The sequence below is a fragment of the Barbus barbus genome, assembly GCF_936440315.1.
Source record: "Barbus barbus genome assembly, chromosome: 30".
Lineage (NCBI taxonomy): Eukaryota > Metazoa > Chordata > Actinopteri > Cypriniformes > Cyprinidae > Barbus > Barbus barbus.
Genome location: NC_136758.1, coordinates 7,823,307 through 7,838,578, shown reverse-complemented (window position 1 = coordinate 7,838,578; position 15,272 = coordinate 7,823,307). Strand labels below are relative to the sequence as shown.

At 38.0% G+C, this 15,272-nt stretch overlaps 3 protein-coding genes across 3 annotated transcripts; 1 reads left to right on the top strand and 2 right to left on the bottom strand.

The window, feature by feature from the left end:
- Positions 1–331: 331 nt before the first annotated feature.
- Positions 332–4,736, bottom strand: LOC306849998 (iron-sulfur cluster assembly 2 homolog, mitochondrial-like). Its single transcript, XM_079385403.1, has 4 exons — positions 4,638–4,736; positions 4,078–4,225; positions 2,037–2,152; positions 332–739 (listed from the first exon to the last, which is right to left on the bottom strand). The coding sequence occupies exons 1-4, from the start codon at positions 4,697–4,699 to the stop codon at positions 565–567; spliced, it is 501 nt and encodes a 166-aa protein (XP_079241529.1). The 5' UTR covers positions 4,700–4,736; the 3' UTR covers positions 332–564.
- On the top strand, positions 4,146–7,068 carry LOC306849999 (NPC intracellular cholesterol transporter 2-like). The gene is made up of 6 exons (XM_079385404.1): positions 4,146–4,289; positions 5,478–5,655; positions 5,820–5,918; positions 5,996–6,103; positions 6,190–6,362; positions 6,455–7,068. The coding sequence occupies exons 3-6, from the start codon at positions 5,834–5,836 to the stop codon at positions 6,539–6,541; spliced, it is 453 nt and encodes a 150-aa protein (XP_079241530.1). The 5' UTR covers positions 4,146–4,289; positions 5,478–5,655; positions 5,820–5,833; the 3' UTR covers positions 6,542–7,068.
- A 1,065-nt stretch (positions 7,069–8,133) lies between these two features.
- LOC306850514 (GSK3-beta interaction protein-like) lies at positions 8,134–15,270 on the bottom strand. Its single transcript, XM_079386179.1, has 5 exons — positions 15,161–15,270; positions 14,403–14,526; positions 13,820–14,065; positions 9,694–9,848; positions 8,134–9,115 (listed from the first exon to the last, which is right to left on the bottom strand). Exons 2-5 carry the CDS (start codon positions 14,439–14,441, stop codon positions 9,088–9,090), a joined length of 468 nt encoding a protein of 155 aa, XP_079242305.1. The 5' UTR covers positions 14,442–14,526; positions 15,161–15,270; the 3' UTR covers positions 8,134–9,087.
- Between the last annotated feature and the right edge of the window lie 2 nt (positions 15,271–15,272).

Below are 15,272 nucleotides of genomic sequence, written 5' to 3'. Positions count from 1 at the left end.
TCTTGTAAAACAATGTCAGTTATTGAATGTTCTCAGTTTCTGATTTTTATTGAAATCACACGCGTTCTAAATGATCGTTTGGGCTTAATACAAATCTGTGACATATCAATTATACCACTAAATATAATTAGGACAGAGTCAAAATAATTTTTTGCAGAATTCCTGCTTAACTTCTTTTGAACCCGGAACTGAGCTGTACCTTCAGAAATGCATTATCACGTGATTCCTCTGAACACTGTGATTGAAATCACAGAATAATAGGCTGTGATAAACTACGCAAATGACCCTGAGAATATTCCCCGCAAAAAAACAATAATCTTAACAGGCAATGGAAAATCATATAACTTTATTAGAAATATGTACACCCTTCCTTATATACAAGGCATTAACAACTGCAGGGTCTGATTTTAGTTTCTCTTCGATTACGTCATCTGTGGTCATATTAATAGATTTAACATCTCAGAACCCCTAACATTAGCTTATATCATGCTTTTGGCTGATGTTCAATAAGCACATAGCTATGCATGCATTAACAACTTCATAAACTATAACGCTGTGATGGTGTCAGATTTTGACAGAGAAGGACGAGCCGCATGAGCAGCCATGTTCAGCCTGTGGGTTCTTCAACACCTGAAAGGAAGAACGAATGAGCTCCTGACTGAAGTCAATGGTGGATCCTTTCACAAACTCCAGACTGTCCTGGTCAACTATTATCCCAACACCATTCTTTTCAAACACTCTGAGAAAAAACGAGACCAAAATAAAAGCAAAAGATCAACAAAAGTGCATTATCACATCACTGATTACCAAGTACTGTATGTTTATTGGATTTCTGTGGTATGAACACAGACTTTTGATTTGGTAATAAAGGTGCAAACTAGGGGTCGATATGTGTTTTTCAGGGCCGATGCTGATAGCGATTATTACAGATAAAGTAGGCCGATAACCGATATTTTGAACCGATATATATGTTGGTTGTAAAACTGAAAATGAATGTCAAAATTAATAATGACAAGGGCTCTAACAAAAACTCTTCAAATGCTTTTGAATGATTTTATGGGAAAATCAGTTTTGAAAATGACCGATATTGATAACCATAAAAATGTTTAATATCTGCGCCGATAACTGGACAGATTAAACTTTGGACAGAGAAACATTAGAAATGTTAGGTCAACTAGATTAAGGTTAGCAAGTTTAAAATCTAGTAAAATTCTGTACCCTCATCTTGGACTTATTTTAGTTTTTCCTATGCACCTATAAATGACATACAGGTGTGCGAAGGTGATCGTTAACTGAAATGTTTATTAAAAAAAAAAAGTATGAAAAACAAACTTATTTCAGCAAGTCTCCAAGGCAAAATCTCTCATTTTCATTTAGTTTAAACTAAATGTACTACAATAATTAATCACTTAATGTACCAAAATAACTAAAACCGAAATAAAAGTGAATAAAAAAAAAATAGAAATATATAAAAGTAAAAAAAATTAAACTAAAAATTAAAATTAACGTGAAAGCAAAAATACAAAATAAAATCTAATTCAAAATGTTATCAAAAACCATAAGTCTATCAATAACTAAACTAATGCTTATTTGTACTCTTTCTATTGCATCTGTTAAAACGTTTTTGTATAAAACCTTATAAAACAGCCATTTTACTTTTATATTAACAAAATTATATACCAATACCATTCATTTACATTAAATACAAACAATACTTTTAAAATTTAAGTTCACTGGATATTTTTTTAATTTATTAAAATTGATAATCAAGAATTGTGGATTATCTCATGTTTACTTAATGTTTATTATTAGAAAATAAAATCATGGGTTTAAACTGTTATCAGAGTCATGTCTTAATTACTAACATTGTTGCAAAACATAAAAAATACGTAAAATATAACAGGATATTGACCTCCTGAGGTTGATGAAAAACATTAAGTCATCTTAGACTGACTCCATGTTGGAAAAGAACTAAAATTGACCTTGATGATTAATAATTAATATTGACCTTTCTTTAAAGCCCTTTTAGTAATTACCTGTCGTCTTCGTTTTTTACAGCATCCACTGAGAATTTATACTGGAATCCTGAGCATCCGCCTCCCTCCACTGCTATCCTCAGATACTCTCCCTTTGCCATAATCTCAGCGAGCCTCTGCAGGAATAACAATCAGCATTTAAATAATTTGATTGTTTATTGTTGTCCATGTCTACAACCTGAAATCCGGAAATGCTGGGACATTTTTTTTTTTTATTTGAATAAAATGAAAACTAAAAGACTTTCAAATCACATGAGCTAATATCTTATTCACAATAGAACATAGAGAACATAAATGTTTAAACTGAGATATTTTACACTTTTATCCACTAAATCAGCTCATTTCAAATTTGATGCTACAGGTCTCAAAAAAGTTGGCACAGGGGCAACAAAGGGCTGAAAAAGCAAGACATTTTGAAAAGATTCAGCTGGGAGAACATCTAGCAACTAATTAGGTTAATTGACATCAGGTCTGTAACATGATTAGCTATAAAAGGGATGTTTTAGAGGCAGAGTCTCTCAGAAGTAAAGATGGGCAGAGGCTCTCCAATCTGTGAGAGTGCAAATCTCATCATCTACAATGCATAACATCATCCAAAGATTCAAAGAAACTGGAGAAATCTCTGTGCGTAAGGGACAAGGCTGAAGACCTTTGTTGGATGCCCGTGGTCTTCGGCCCCTCAGACGACACTGCATCCTTCATCGGCATGATTCTGTCATTGACATTACTAAATGGGCCCAGGAATACTTCCAGAAACCCCTGTCGGTAAACACAACCCGCCGTGCCATCTGCAGATGCCAACTAAAGCTCTATCATGCAAAAAGGAAGCCATATGTGAACATGGTCCAGAAGCGCCATTGTGTCCTGTGGGCCAAGGCTCATTTAAAATGGACTGTTTCAAAGTGGAAAATTGTTCTATGGTCAGACGAGTCCAAATTTGACATTCTTGTTGGAAATCACGGACGCCGTGTCCTCCAGGGTAAAGAAGAGGGAGACCTTCCAGCATGTCATCAGCGTTCAGTTCAAAAGCCAGCATCTCTGATGGTATGGGGGTGCATAAGTGCATACGGTATGGGCAGCTTGCATGTTTTTGAAGGCACTATGAATGCAGAAAGGTATATAAAGTTTTTAGAGCAACATATGCTCCCCTCCAGACGACGTATATTTCAGGGAAGGCCTTGAGTATTTCAGCAGGGCAATGCAAAACCACATACTGCAGCTATTACAACAGCATGGCTTCGTAGTAGAAGAGTCCGGGTGCTGATTGGCCTGCCTGCAGTCAACATTTGGTGCATCATTAAACGAAAAATATGTCAAAGACGACCACAAACTGAAGACAGCAGCTGTAAACCTATATCAGGCAAGAATGGGACCAAATTCCAACACCAAAACTTCAGAAACTCATAACCTCGATGCCCAGACGTCTTCAAACTGTTTTGAAAAGAAGAGATGCTACACCATGGTAAACATGCACCCGTCCCAACTACTTTGAGACCTGTAGCAGGCATCAAATTTGAAATGAGCTCATTTTGTGCATACGATTTTAAAATTTCTCAGTTTAAACATTTGATATGTTATCTATGTTCTATTGTGAATAAAATATTGGCTCGTGATTTGAAATTAAAGTAAAGTAAAAAGTAAAGTCGTGACGTATTGTCAAGTATGGTGACCCATACTCGAAATTGGTGCTCTGCGTTTAACCCATCCAAGTGCACACACACAGCAGTGAGTAGTGAACAAATGCACACACATACACACACACACACACACCCGGAGCAGTGGGCAGCCATGCTGCGGCGCCCGGGGAGCAATTGGGGGTTCGGTGCCTTGCTCAAGGGCACCTCAGTCGTGGTATTGAGGGTGGAGAGAGCGCTGTACATTCACTCCCCCCACCTACAATCCCTGCCGGCCCGAGACTCGAACCCGCAACCTTTCGATTACGAGTCCAACTCTCTAACCATTAGGCCACGACTTCCCCAAATTCTTTTAGGTTTCATTTTATCCAAATTTATTGACTGAAGTGCAGGTGAGATCATCAAACCTTGACACAGGATTCACTGAGACTGATGTTCTCGGCTAACTTCAGACTGCTGGAGGGCCTCTGGTGCTCTTCTTTGGTGGAGGAGGCGCTGCTGTAGCGAGCAGTGGACGAGGTGACAGGAGCTGAACATGTTCGGACTGTCTGACCTCTGGACAACAACAAACACCCTTGAGCATAATAACGCACAGATAATATGCACATCATAACAACAGGTTTGGATAAGTTACATATAAATAAAAAGAACTATAAAACAGATTAAAACCTAACTTTATTTAACAGAACGGATTAGTTTGTAAGACACTTAAAAAAATAGTAATTTTACTATAACTTAAATATTTTAATTCAAATATGTCGATCATTTGTCAACCTGCATAAGTGCCAGTTTAAGTTATCAAATCATATCATCTGTGTTGTTAGCTCACTATCGCATCTGTTCTCAAGCTAGCTAGCTAAGCTACGCGCATTAGCTATTATTTGAAGATAAAGTACCAAACAACGTCGTATTATATTAGACAATGCATCCTGAATGTATTATTGCCATTTCGCTAAATTATGCATACTTGAAAAGGTGAAACGACGCTGTTTTAGGGACGCTTATGAGCAATCTTCTGACGATTGACATCTTCTATAACCCAGATAGTACTGCGCATGCGCAAAACGAAGTTATTGAGATTAAGGGTTGCCAGATTCAACGATTTCACCCCTTTATTTGAAAACAATTTCTGTTTGTTAATTTCTGAAAATAAATAGGCTACTTATTAATTTTAGGTTAAAAAGAATATAAAAGGAACGTAAACATAATGCTAATGGATTACCTTTCTTCTAATACTGACACTCAAGATTTTTCATTTTTAAGTCACAAATGCATTTTAATTTAATTAAATCTATGGAGGTTCAATGTACAATAAAAAAAATCTACAAACGTGTAATTTTATTGGCAAAAAAAAAAAGACTATGCAGAAAGTGTTTGCTGAGGAAAAATCTTATTTATATAGAAAAAAATAAGCTGATACGTGTAATATTATTTATGACTCAAATATAAAATTTTGCCCAGTCAAGCCTCACAAATGCACCCCAGAGATATAAATTGTTAGGGGTTGTTATTCAGTTACAGTGGCAAATGAGGAGCAGAGTTTGCGCGAGTGCACAACTTTTTGAAAACAATTTAATTAAATTGCACATAAAATATGTATTCACACAAAAACATGTTATATTGTTGCAGAATGCAGATTTAGTAACAAATGATATCTCTTAAGCGCAATTAAATGTGTGTTTTAAAACAAAACTATAACTTTTAAATTGTTTTCACCCTATATAATGCAAATTATGATTGGTTCATATTTACATTTTATTTAAACATCGTTTTACTTCTCTTTTCAATCTCTGAGCGCATATAATAGCCTGACAGAGGGGTCTTGATATACCTGGCAACAGAATCCAGACGAGTTCCATGAGTCACTGCTATTCGCCATTCAATCACGAGCACGCGCATTCAGACAGTATTTGATTGGAGAGCAGTCACTCGGATCTCGTGACAAGGAAATAAGGCGTGAAAACAGAGGGCTGAAGGAACGGCTGGTAAGCAAGCACATTTAAATTAAATGAGCTTTTGTAAACTTTTCCAGTGTGTAGTAATTATTAAAGGTAGCGTCTTCACAAGGAAGTGTACAGAGATTGACTATCATGTGATTGGGCGATGTAACACTTGTGTTTGAATACAATCATGTGTTTGTTCTCTACAGGACTCATTTGAAGCATGGATTATTACCGTGTGCTCGGGGTTGTTTTACTTGCTCTTCTTGCTTCTGCTAATGCCGAGCAGGTGAAATTCGTCGACTGTGGTAAGTCCTTCGTTTATGAAGTTCGTATCCTCGTATAATTTGTATTGTCTTAGTCCCAAACTCTCTTTTTCTTCCAGGCTCAGTAGATGGAAAAGTTTCAGTGGTTGACATCCAGCCTTGTCCATCACAGCCATGCCAGCTTCACAAGGGACAGTCCTATACAGTCAATGTAACCTTCACCAGTAGTGAGTGGCTTTTCACGTCTTGTGACAGCTCAAATAAACCAGATCTAAAATGTAGGAAATCAACAACTTGTTTATATTTGCCCTAGGTGTTGCCAGTCAGACCAGTACAGCTGTGGTTCACGGAGTGGTGGCTGGCCTCCCCGTCCCCTTCCCTATTCCTCAATCAGATGGGTGCAAGTCTGGAATCCTGTGTCCTATTCAGCCACAAACAACGTATAGCTACGTCAACCAGTTGCCTGTCAAGAATGAGTATCCAGCAGTAAGTATTAACTTCCTCGTCTACCTTTCAGTTCTAAACAATGCTGTAAAGTTGCATTCATTCACTTCCTTATTTTTAAATTTGTTTATTAGATCAAACTGGTTGTGGAATGGGAATTAAGAGATGACTCCAGCAAAGATTTATTTTGCATCAAGTTCCCTGTTCAGATTGTCAACTGAAGGCCAACAGTGAAGCCAAAAAGCTTACAAAGGGATACAATTAAGAACCGAGGCATCTGGATGTGTGCCTAAACGCTGGACCTTTTAAATCTAATATTGGTAGAAGCAGATTTTATGATTTATTCTACCATTTTTTTTTCTAACCATAACATGTCATTTTAATGTATGATCTTTAACTATGCACAGTGCCACTCTACAGAAGTTGCCTAATCCTATTTTTTCTAAAATTTGTATTAATGATTCACCAGAACGAGACGCTGACAAGCAAACAGTGGTCACTGCCGGTGATCAAGAGTGCACTAACTGCTTTGTGGCTAAACGGTGTTCTGGTGTCTAATCAAAGTTTCTTTAAACAATTGGTTGTGAACTTTTTACTCTTTTAAAAAACAAAAAAGCATATTTAATAAAGAATGCATCTTAAAATGAGCATATTTTCTTAAAAGATCTGTAAATGTGGCCACAAGCGACATGTAACTATGTATATTACTGTCTTAATGAAATAAACTACTTTTTTAAGGTGAACAATGATTTTTGTTATTCTACTGTTTAAGGATTTTATGCAGGATGTAAAATCAGAATTCAAATATTCCTGCTGGCGTACTACAACTTTTAGAAAACGATTTAGAATTTAAGTTTGTTCTCGTTCTCACACACTCGCACTCTCTCACACACACACACAGAGTTAAAGTCTCTTACTCTCAAGTCTGCAGTTATTTGGTCAAAAATACAGCAAAATATTACTATAATTTTTCTTTTTTAAAATATACTTTAGAGTTAAATTTATTCCTCAAGTCTTCAGTGTCACATGATCTTTCAGAAACTGTCAGTGCTAGAAACAGCTGCATAACACTTTTTTTTGGAAACCGGTGTTTAAAAAGAACAGCATTTCTTTAAAATAGAAATGTTTTGTAACCGTATACACTACTGTTAAGTTTGGAGTCAGTACGGTTTTTTCTTTTTTTTATTGATATAAAGCGACGGTAAAGATTTATACTGTTACAAATGATTTCTATTTTATCATTCAGCTTTGCCACCACCGAAATAAATTCTATTTTATAATGTATTCAAATAGAAAAATGTTTTACAATTTTAAATTGTAATACGTCATAAATTACTGTATTTTTGATCAAATGCAGCTTTGAGTCAAGACTTAATTTTATTGATTCCAAACTTTTGAATGGTAGTGTATACATTTTTTTAATCAACTAGAATTTTTTTTAGATTCATTATTTAATTATATATTAAAGTATATTCATTATATAAATTTGTAAATATGCAAAGCTGAAAAGCTGTGTGATTAGAAGAGATTGCCGTCTGTACAGGATTTTTTTTTATTTTTTATGTCTATTAAAGGAAACTGTCCACTGTTTCAGTTCTGTTCTCTCAGGCATTTATATTCCTTTTGAGAGGTCACCTTTCATGTGTCTGCGGGCAGGTGGTTACTAGGGTGGTTACAGTTGTTTCACTATGTAATACATGAATTTATTATGATCAAACTATAGTTGTAAGAGACGACACATTTATCTGAATGATTTCCAAAGCTCCTACAAAATATGACTCTTGGCTACAAAACTGAATCATGAAATCAAAATAACATTTGAATGTGTGCTTTTTATTACAAGGAAACAAAAGCAAGCAACATTCCCTCAGGTACAGAAGTTATTTGTGCCATGTACATCATAAACACTCTCTTTCTTGTTTTCCATCTTGGTTATCTAAGCAAACATTCTGCAAATGATTAGGTTTGTTTGGGACAGATATGAAGTGTATTGTGTTTCACAGGAATTTGTGAATACCAGAGGACCAATTCTGTTCATTGACCCTATTATCACCTGCCTTATCCCAAACCAGCTGGAAACACACATCAATTTCACTGGCATGCTGAAGAGGTCAAAATAGAAACCCATCATACCACTACTTCCTCTATGCATTTATTTAAACGAATCTCTTCCTTCTGTTCTAAACTGAAATGAAATGGAACTTTGTATTTTTACGCAGCCCTTTCGAACAAAGTCAGAAAAAGGCTGCTTTATGTCATTTAGTGCAATTCTGTGCAAGATCAAGCATTTTGTTTTGACCAGTCAATCAAGGATTCTACATACAATCTTTCTTCCTGAAAAACAATACAAATCATTATTTAAAACCATATTTAAAAAAAACACCAATATTGGACAATACATATTACGTTATATGCTTGCTGTTGCCGATATAGAACTATCATTAATTACCATAATAAATGTATTTTTCTTTACAACAAAAAAATTGAGCATTGACATTCACACAAACATGCTGCTGTTATGTAATGTAGCTGCGGGGGAGAAGATTCTGCTCAACTCTTTCGTAAATAAAAATATAAAGCTTCTGTTTCAGTGCTAAAATGCACCGTTTTTGATCCTTGAGACAGGTTTAAGAAACAAATGACAAATGTTTCCATTTTCTTAACAAAAACACTTTTTGGGGCTGGAAGTGGATTTCACCACCATGTTTTGGCTTTTCAATCCTTTCTGCTGATTGTGACAGATGAAGCAACAGATGTATTTTCACATTCAAAAAGGGGGTCTGATAAGAAATGATCTGTAGCAAACAAAAGGAAGAGAAGATACTGAATGTATCAGGATTTCTAAATAACTATCTTGTGGACAGGTTAAACTGAAACTGGAACAAAAGAAAACTGAATTGTTATAACTTTGAATGAAAGTAGTAAGGCATCTGATATGTTTTTAATGTTAATACTTTAAAGAGCCATGCTGTACACAGTTGATGGAAGTACAGTATGGAGCTCTAAAACTCATATTTTGCAGCACCCAGTTCATCCAAAATCAGAGCACTGGTGTGTTAACACAAAAGCCTTTAGTTCAAACAGCACTCTGCTATTTCTAAGAGTTATTTCATTTGCATAAATGTTAAATTAAAAAAATTGAGTATGCATCTGGGCCCATTGTGTCACAGCAATGATACTTCTCCAAATAATAGTAAAATATTTTAAAACATCACAGGCAAGTCAGTTTGTTAAATTAACACCAAGATCTGTTAAAACATATCACAGGCTAAAAACTGAAAAAGGTACCACTGATGCTTAAGCTGAGAGCGGCACAGGACTTGGGTGAACTGTTAGCGAGCAAAAATATTCTGAATGATACTGAAGCCCTCACTGTCCGTTTTGTTTGAGCCTCTCCAGTCTCTGTAGAAGAGCATTTCCGAACGCTTCTCTGTATCCGGGGCTGAGAGAGTCCAGCAGTGAGTAAACAGTCTCATGATACTGGGAGCTCAAGCCCTCATCCACCTGATCGAAGCCGTGTCCCACCACCTAAAAGATAACAAACATTGCACAGATTACTCAGGTATACCTCATTTAGAGATCTCGCTTGTGATCCTCAGCGGTCAAAACAGACCAAAGAAATGTATGTTTTTATTAATGAAGTTAATGTCGTATGTTATATGTTAATCTGAGGTCAGATTTGGTAGCTGAGCTGAACCAGACAGTTATTGAGGTGCAGAGGACGGATTCAATGATGGCAGAGTAGAACTGTTTCAGCAGCTCCTGTGGCAGGTTGAACTTCCTCAGCTGGCGAAGGAAGTACAACCTCTGCTGGGCCTTTTTCACTATAGAGTCAATGTAATAGTCCCACTTCAGGTCCTGAGAGATGGTGCTGCCCAGGAATCTGAATGACTCCACTGTTGTTACAGTGCTGTTCATGATGGTGAGTGGGGGGAGAGCAGGGGGGTTTCTCCTGAAGTCCACGATCATCGCCACAGTTTTGAGCGTGTTAAGCTCCAGGTTGTTGAGACTGCACCAGACAGCCAGCTCCTTAACCTCCTGTTTGTAAGCAGACTCGTCACCGTCCTGGATGAGGCCGATCAGTGTGGTGTCGTCTGTGAACTTCAGGAGTTTGACAGAGGGGTCTTTAGATGTGCAGTTGTTGGTGTAGAGGGAGCAGAGCAGTGGGGAGAGTACGCAGCCCTGAGGAGCTCCAGTGCTGATGGTACGAGTGCTGGATGTGGATTTACCAAGCTTTACTAACTGCTGTCTGTCTGTCAGGAAGCTGTTGATCCACTGGCAGACGGAGGTGGGGACGGAGAGCTGGGTTAGTTTATTCTGAAAGGTGTCCGTGATGATGATGTTAAAAGTGGAGCTGAAGTCTACAAACAGGATTCTCACATAAGTCCCTGGTCAGTCCAGATGCTGCAGGGTGAAGTGCAGTCCCATGTTGACTGCATCATCCACAGACCTGTTTGCTCTGTAGTCAAACTGCAGGGGTCCAGTAAGGGTCCAGTGATGTCCTTCAGATAAGCCAAAACCAGTCTTTCAAATGATTTCATGGCTACAGACGTTAGTGCCACAGGTCTGTAATCATTAAGTCCAGTAATTTTGGGTTTCTTTGGGATGGGGATGATGGTGGAGCGTTTGAAGCATGAGGGGACTTCACACAGCTCCAGTGATCTGTTGAAGATCTGTGTGAAGATGGGGGCCAGCTGATCAGCACAGGTTTTTAGGCAGGCTGGTGACACACCATCTGGACCAGGTGCTTTCCTTCTTTTGTTCTTCCTGAAGACCTGGCGCACGTCATCCTCGCTGATTTGAATTGTAGGTGTGGGGGAGAGGGGGGTTGCTGGAGGTGTTAATGGTTGTGTGAAGAGGGGTTCAGGGTGGGTGTGGGTTGTTTTTTCAAAACGACAATAAAACTCATTTAAGTCGTCTGCCAGTTGTTTATTCTCCAGAGCGCTGGGGGATGGTGTCTTGTTACTGGTGATATCTTTCATACCTTTCCACACTGAAGCAGGATCACTGGAAGATAATTTTTTCCTGAGCTTGTCAGAATAATTCCTCTTTGCCGCTCTGATCTCCTTTTCCAGTGTGTATTTGGCCTGTTTGTACAAGACTTTATCCCCCTTTCTGTAAGCATCTTCTTTGGCCTGAAGGAGCTGTCGGAGTTTTGCAGTGAACCATGGTTTGTCATTGTTGTAGGTTAAATGAGTCCTGGTAGGAATGCACATGTCCTCATAGACGAGCTCACAGAGAAGTTACAGTCTCTGTGAGCTCGTCTAGATCGGTGGCAGCATTTTCAAAAACAGTCCAATCAGTGAGAGAGAAACAGGCTTGTAAATCCCGCTCTGTTTCGTTAGTCCATCTTTTAACAGATCTTAATACAGGTTTTGCAGATTTAAGTTTCTGCCTGTAAGACGGAATAAGATGAACCAAACAGTGATCAGAGAGTCCTAAAGCTGCTCGTGGAACCGAGTGATATGCGTCCTTTATTGCTGTGTAACAGTGATCCAGTATATTACTGTCTCTGGTGGGACATGTGATGTGCTGTCTGTATTTCGGCAGTTCGCGGGAGAGATTTGCTTTATTAAAGTCCCCGAGAATGATTAAAACAGAGTCCGGGTGTTGTTGCTCACTCTCTGTGATCAGCGAGTTTCTGTAGAGCTGTGCTCACGTGCGCTTGCGGTGGAATGTAGACACTCACGAGAATGAAGGAGCAGAACTCCCGCGGCGAATAGAACGGCTTGCAGTTAATGAAGAGCGTTTACAACTGATAACTGATTAAAATCCAATGCATGGAAGACAGATTGGTGCCATATAAAAAGTAAAGTAAAGTAAAGTCGTGACGTATTGTCAAGTATGGTGACCCATACTCGAAATTGGTGCTCTGCGTTTAACCCATCCAAGTGCACACACACAGCAGTGAGTAGTGAACAAATCCACACACACACACAGTGAACACACACCCGGAGCAGTGGGCAGCCATGCTGCAGCGCCCGGGGAGCAATTGGGGGTTCGGTGCCTTGCTCAAGGGCACCTCAGTCGTGGTATTGAGGGTGGAGAGAGCGCTGGACATTCCCTCCCCCCACCTACAATTCCTGCCGGCCGGGGGCTCGAACTCGCAACCTTTCGATTACGAGTCCGACTCTCTAACCATTAGGCCACGACTTCCCCTTTAGGCCACGACTTCCCCTAAATATGGTGGGAGAACCATGATATAACCACTAGATATCTCAATAGCATATCAACATAAGTATAAATATAGGGCTGTGTATTCTCTAGTTGCTTATTTTCAGAGTATTTTCAAACATAACTGTTTACTTTTTAGGTTTTCCATGTGGATATCAAAAACTACTACATTATGGGTGATTTGTAGACTGTACTGCCAAAAGTTACTCTGTATTTTAGTATTACCCATTAATTTCCTATGGCAATAATTTTTGACCGCAAACTGTGTGATATTTAAAAAAAATAAAAACTCAGCCTTTTCTAATCAATTCCACTTGTGTGAGTGTGCCCCAAAAGTTACCAAGATTCATACAATTCTGATAAAGCAAATAAATAAAATAAACAATAAATTATTAGGTCTAAAATTAACAAAGACCACCAGAGAGTTAGAAAGATAATATTCAACATCAATTAATATGTATATTTAGACAATACATTTGTATATGTATACATATTTAGACAGCACAGCTAATTTGAAGACTGCACTGCAAAATAATTATTTATGTATATGCCATATTTCCCATTTATGGTAGTCAATTATGACTATGAATTGCAACAATTTTTTTAACGACCATTTAGGTTTTCTAATCATTTCCATATACAGTCATGGCCAAAAATATCGGCACCCTTGCTAAATATGATCAAAGGCGGCTGAGAAAATGAATCTGCATTGTTAATCCTTTTGATCTTTTATTTAAAAAATAATAAGATTTTATTTCATTGGATAATAAGAATTTAAAATGGGGGAAATATCATTATGAAATAAATGTTTTTCTCTAATACACATTGGCCACAATTAACGGTACCCTTTTATTCAATACTTTTTGAAAGCTTAATTTGCCTGATTAACAGCTCTAAATTTTCTCCTATAATGCCGGATGAATAAAATTTAATAAATTATTATTCAATGAAAGGTTAGATTTTTGTGATTTTTTATATAAAAGATCAAAAGGATTGACAATGCAGATTAATTTTCTCAGCCGCCTTTGATCATATTTAGCAAGGGTGCCGATATTTTTGGCCATGACTGTAGCAAGTGCCACAAAAGTCACAGAGTTTCATACCATTCTGAAGAAGAGAAAACAAATATTTCGGTGAATAATGTCGACCAGAGAGGCACAGACATACATAAACTAATTTTCTTACCATTCATTTGTAGAAAAAATAAAACTTTTCACTCTAGATAAAATGACCGAAGACCACCAGGGGGTGGTAAGGTGCGTAGATCCAAAGTGGACCCCATCCTCATCCTCAGGAAAACATCAAACTGTTTTGGCTTCACTCACCCTTAACCCTGCCTCGGTGAGCTCTAAGCAGTATCGGGTTCCCTCTCTGGTCTCCACGTTTATGTAGGCCACATCCAGTCCGCTGGAGAGACTGTGAGAGACCTGCATGTCTGAGACCGCGAAGAGCACATCATGGACCACCGCCTCAGCCTCCAGCCTCATGTCCTTCACCTCCCCCAGCTCCACACAGCGCTCCTCATACGAACACTTCGACAGGTCCTCCGGCTGACAGTCCACCTCCATCCCCTGAAAACAGCAGCGAGCCCTCGGCTTATCGACCACCAGACAAACACCTGGAGTCACGCTAACACCTCGGACAAATTCCTTAACTCTTTTAATTTTTGAGTAAGAACGACATTTTAGCGGGAAGAAACACATTTTAATGTGTAATGTATGAAGTTATTTGCATAAAGGCAATCTGTAAAGTGTTAGCTAATGCTGCTAATCGACGCTCTCGTTCCATATAACGCAAGCTTCCGGTTATAGTAACAGAATAATTGCACGACCACATAAACAACAAAGTTATATGACAGTCTGGAGCGGTTAATATTTATTTATTATCATCATTTTATGAGTTACTAACCTCCTCTGGGGGTAGTTCGTCAGAACACTTCCGGCTCATGCCGGCTAGGACTCAAGTGTGTCAATTATGCGCTGTTGCTGCGCAGCGCAGCTTCTGCGTATCCGCCTCGACAACGTTACAGTCTCTAAGATTTTATTGGGGAAACATATTTTTAATAATATAATATGATAATAATAATATCTATATCTGTAATTTAGCTGTATATGAGAATACAAAGCTAGCAGCTAAATTGTGTACGTAACAAATGGTGCGGGTGGATGCGCGAGGTTTGGGGGCGGAGGGGCTTCTAGAGAATTCTTCTTCGTTCTCCACAAATAACATCAGTCCAAAGAACTCAATACAGTTCATGAACTATTATAACGTTGTGCTATATTCTTACATTTGACTATTTTTGTTATCATTAAGTATATTGCACTTGCTCCTCCACAAGTGTTACTACTGAAAATCACCAATGGAAATTTACTGGACTCAACACTTGGGAATAACGGGATTTGATGCCATAAACATTAATTCCCAAACTTCAGAAAACAAGCCAATGAAAAAAAATGGCAAGATGCTTATTAAAATAAATTTATTTAAGAAAAAACGAAAAAAAAAACGCATGGAAATCAACCATTATAAGCAGTGGAGAATAAATCGCAGAGCTTTGGCCCTTTCAGGATAACATTATATTGTGCTGTTATCAGTTTATTGTATATAAAAACAGGGTACTTCAGATCAGCTAAATCAATCACACCATGTAATTTAAGCCTACTTACCATAAATAAAGCGGTTTTACTGTTCTTATAAAAATTGTTCCAGTCTGTAGTGAAAATAGCACTCTTCTGTAGCAGCTGCGCGGAGCGGATGCTCGTGAACACAGCGCGCGTG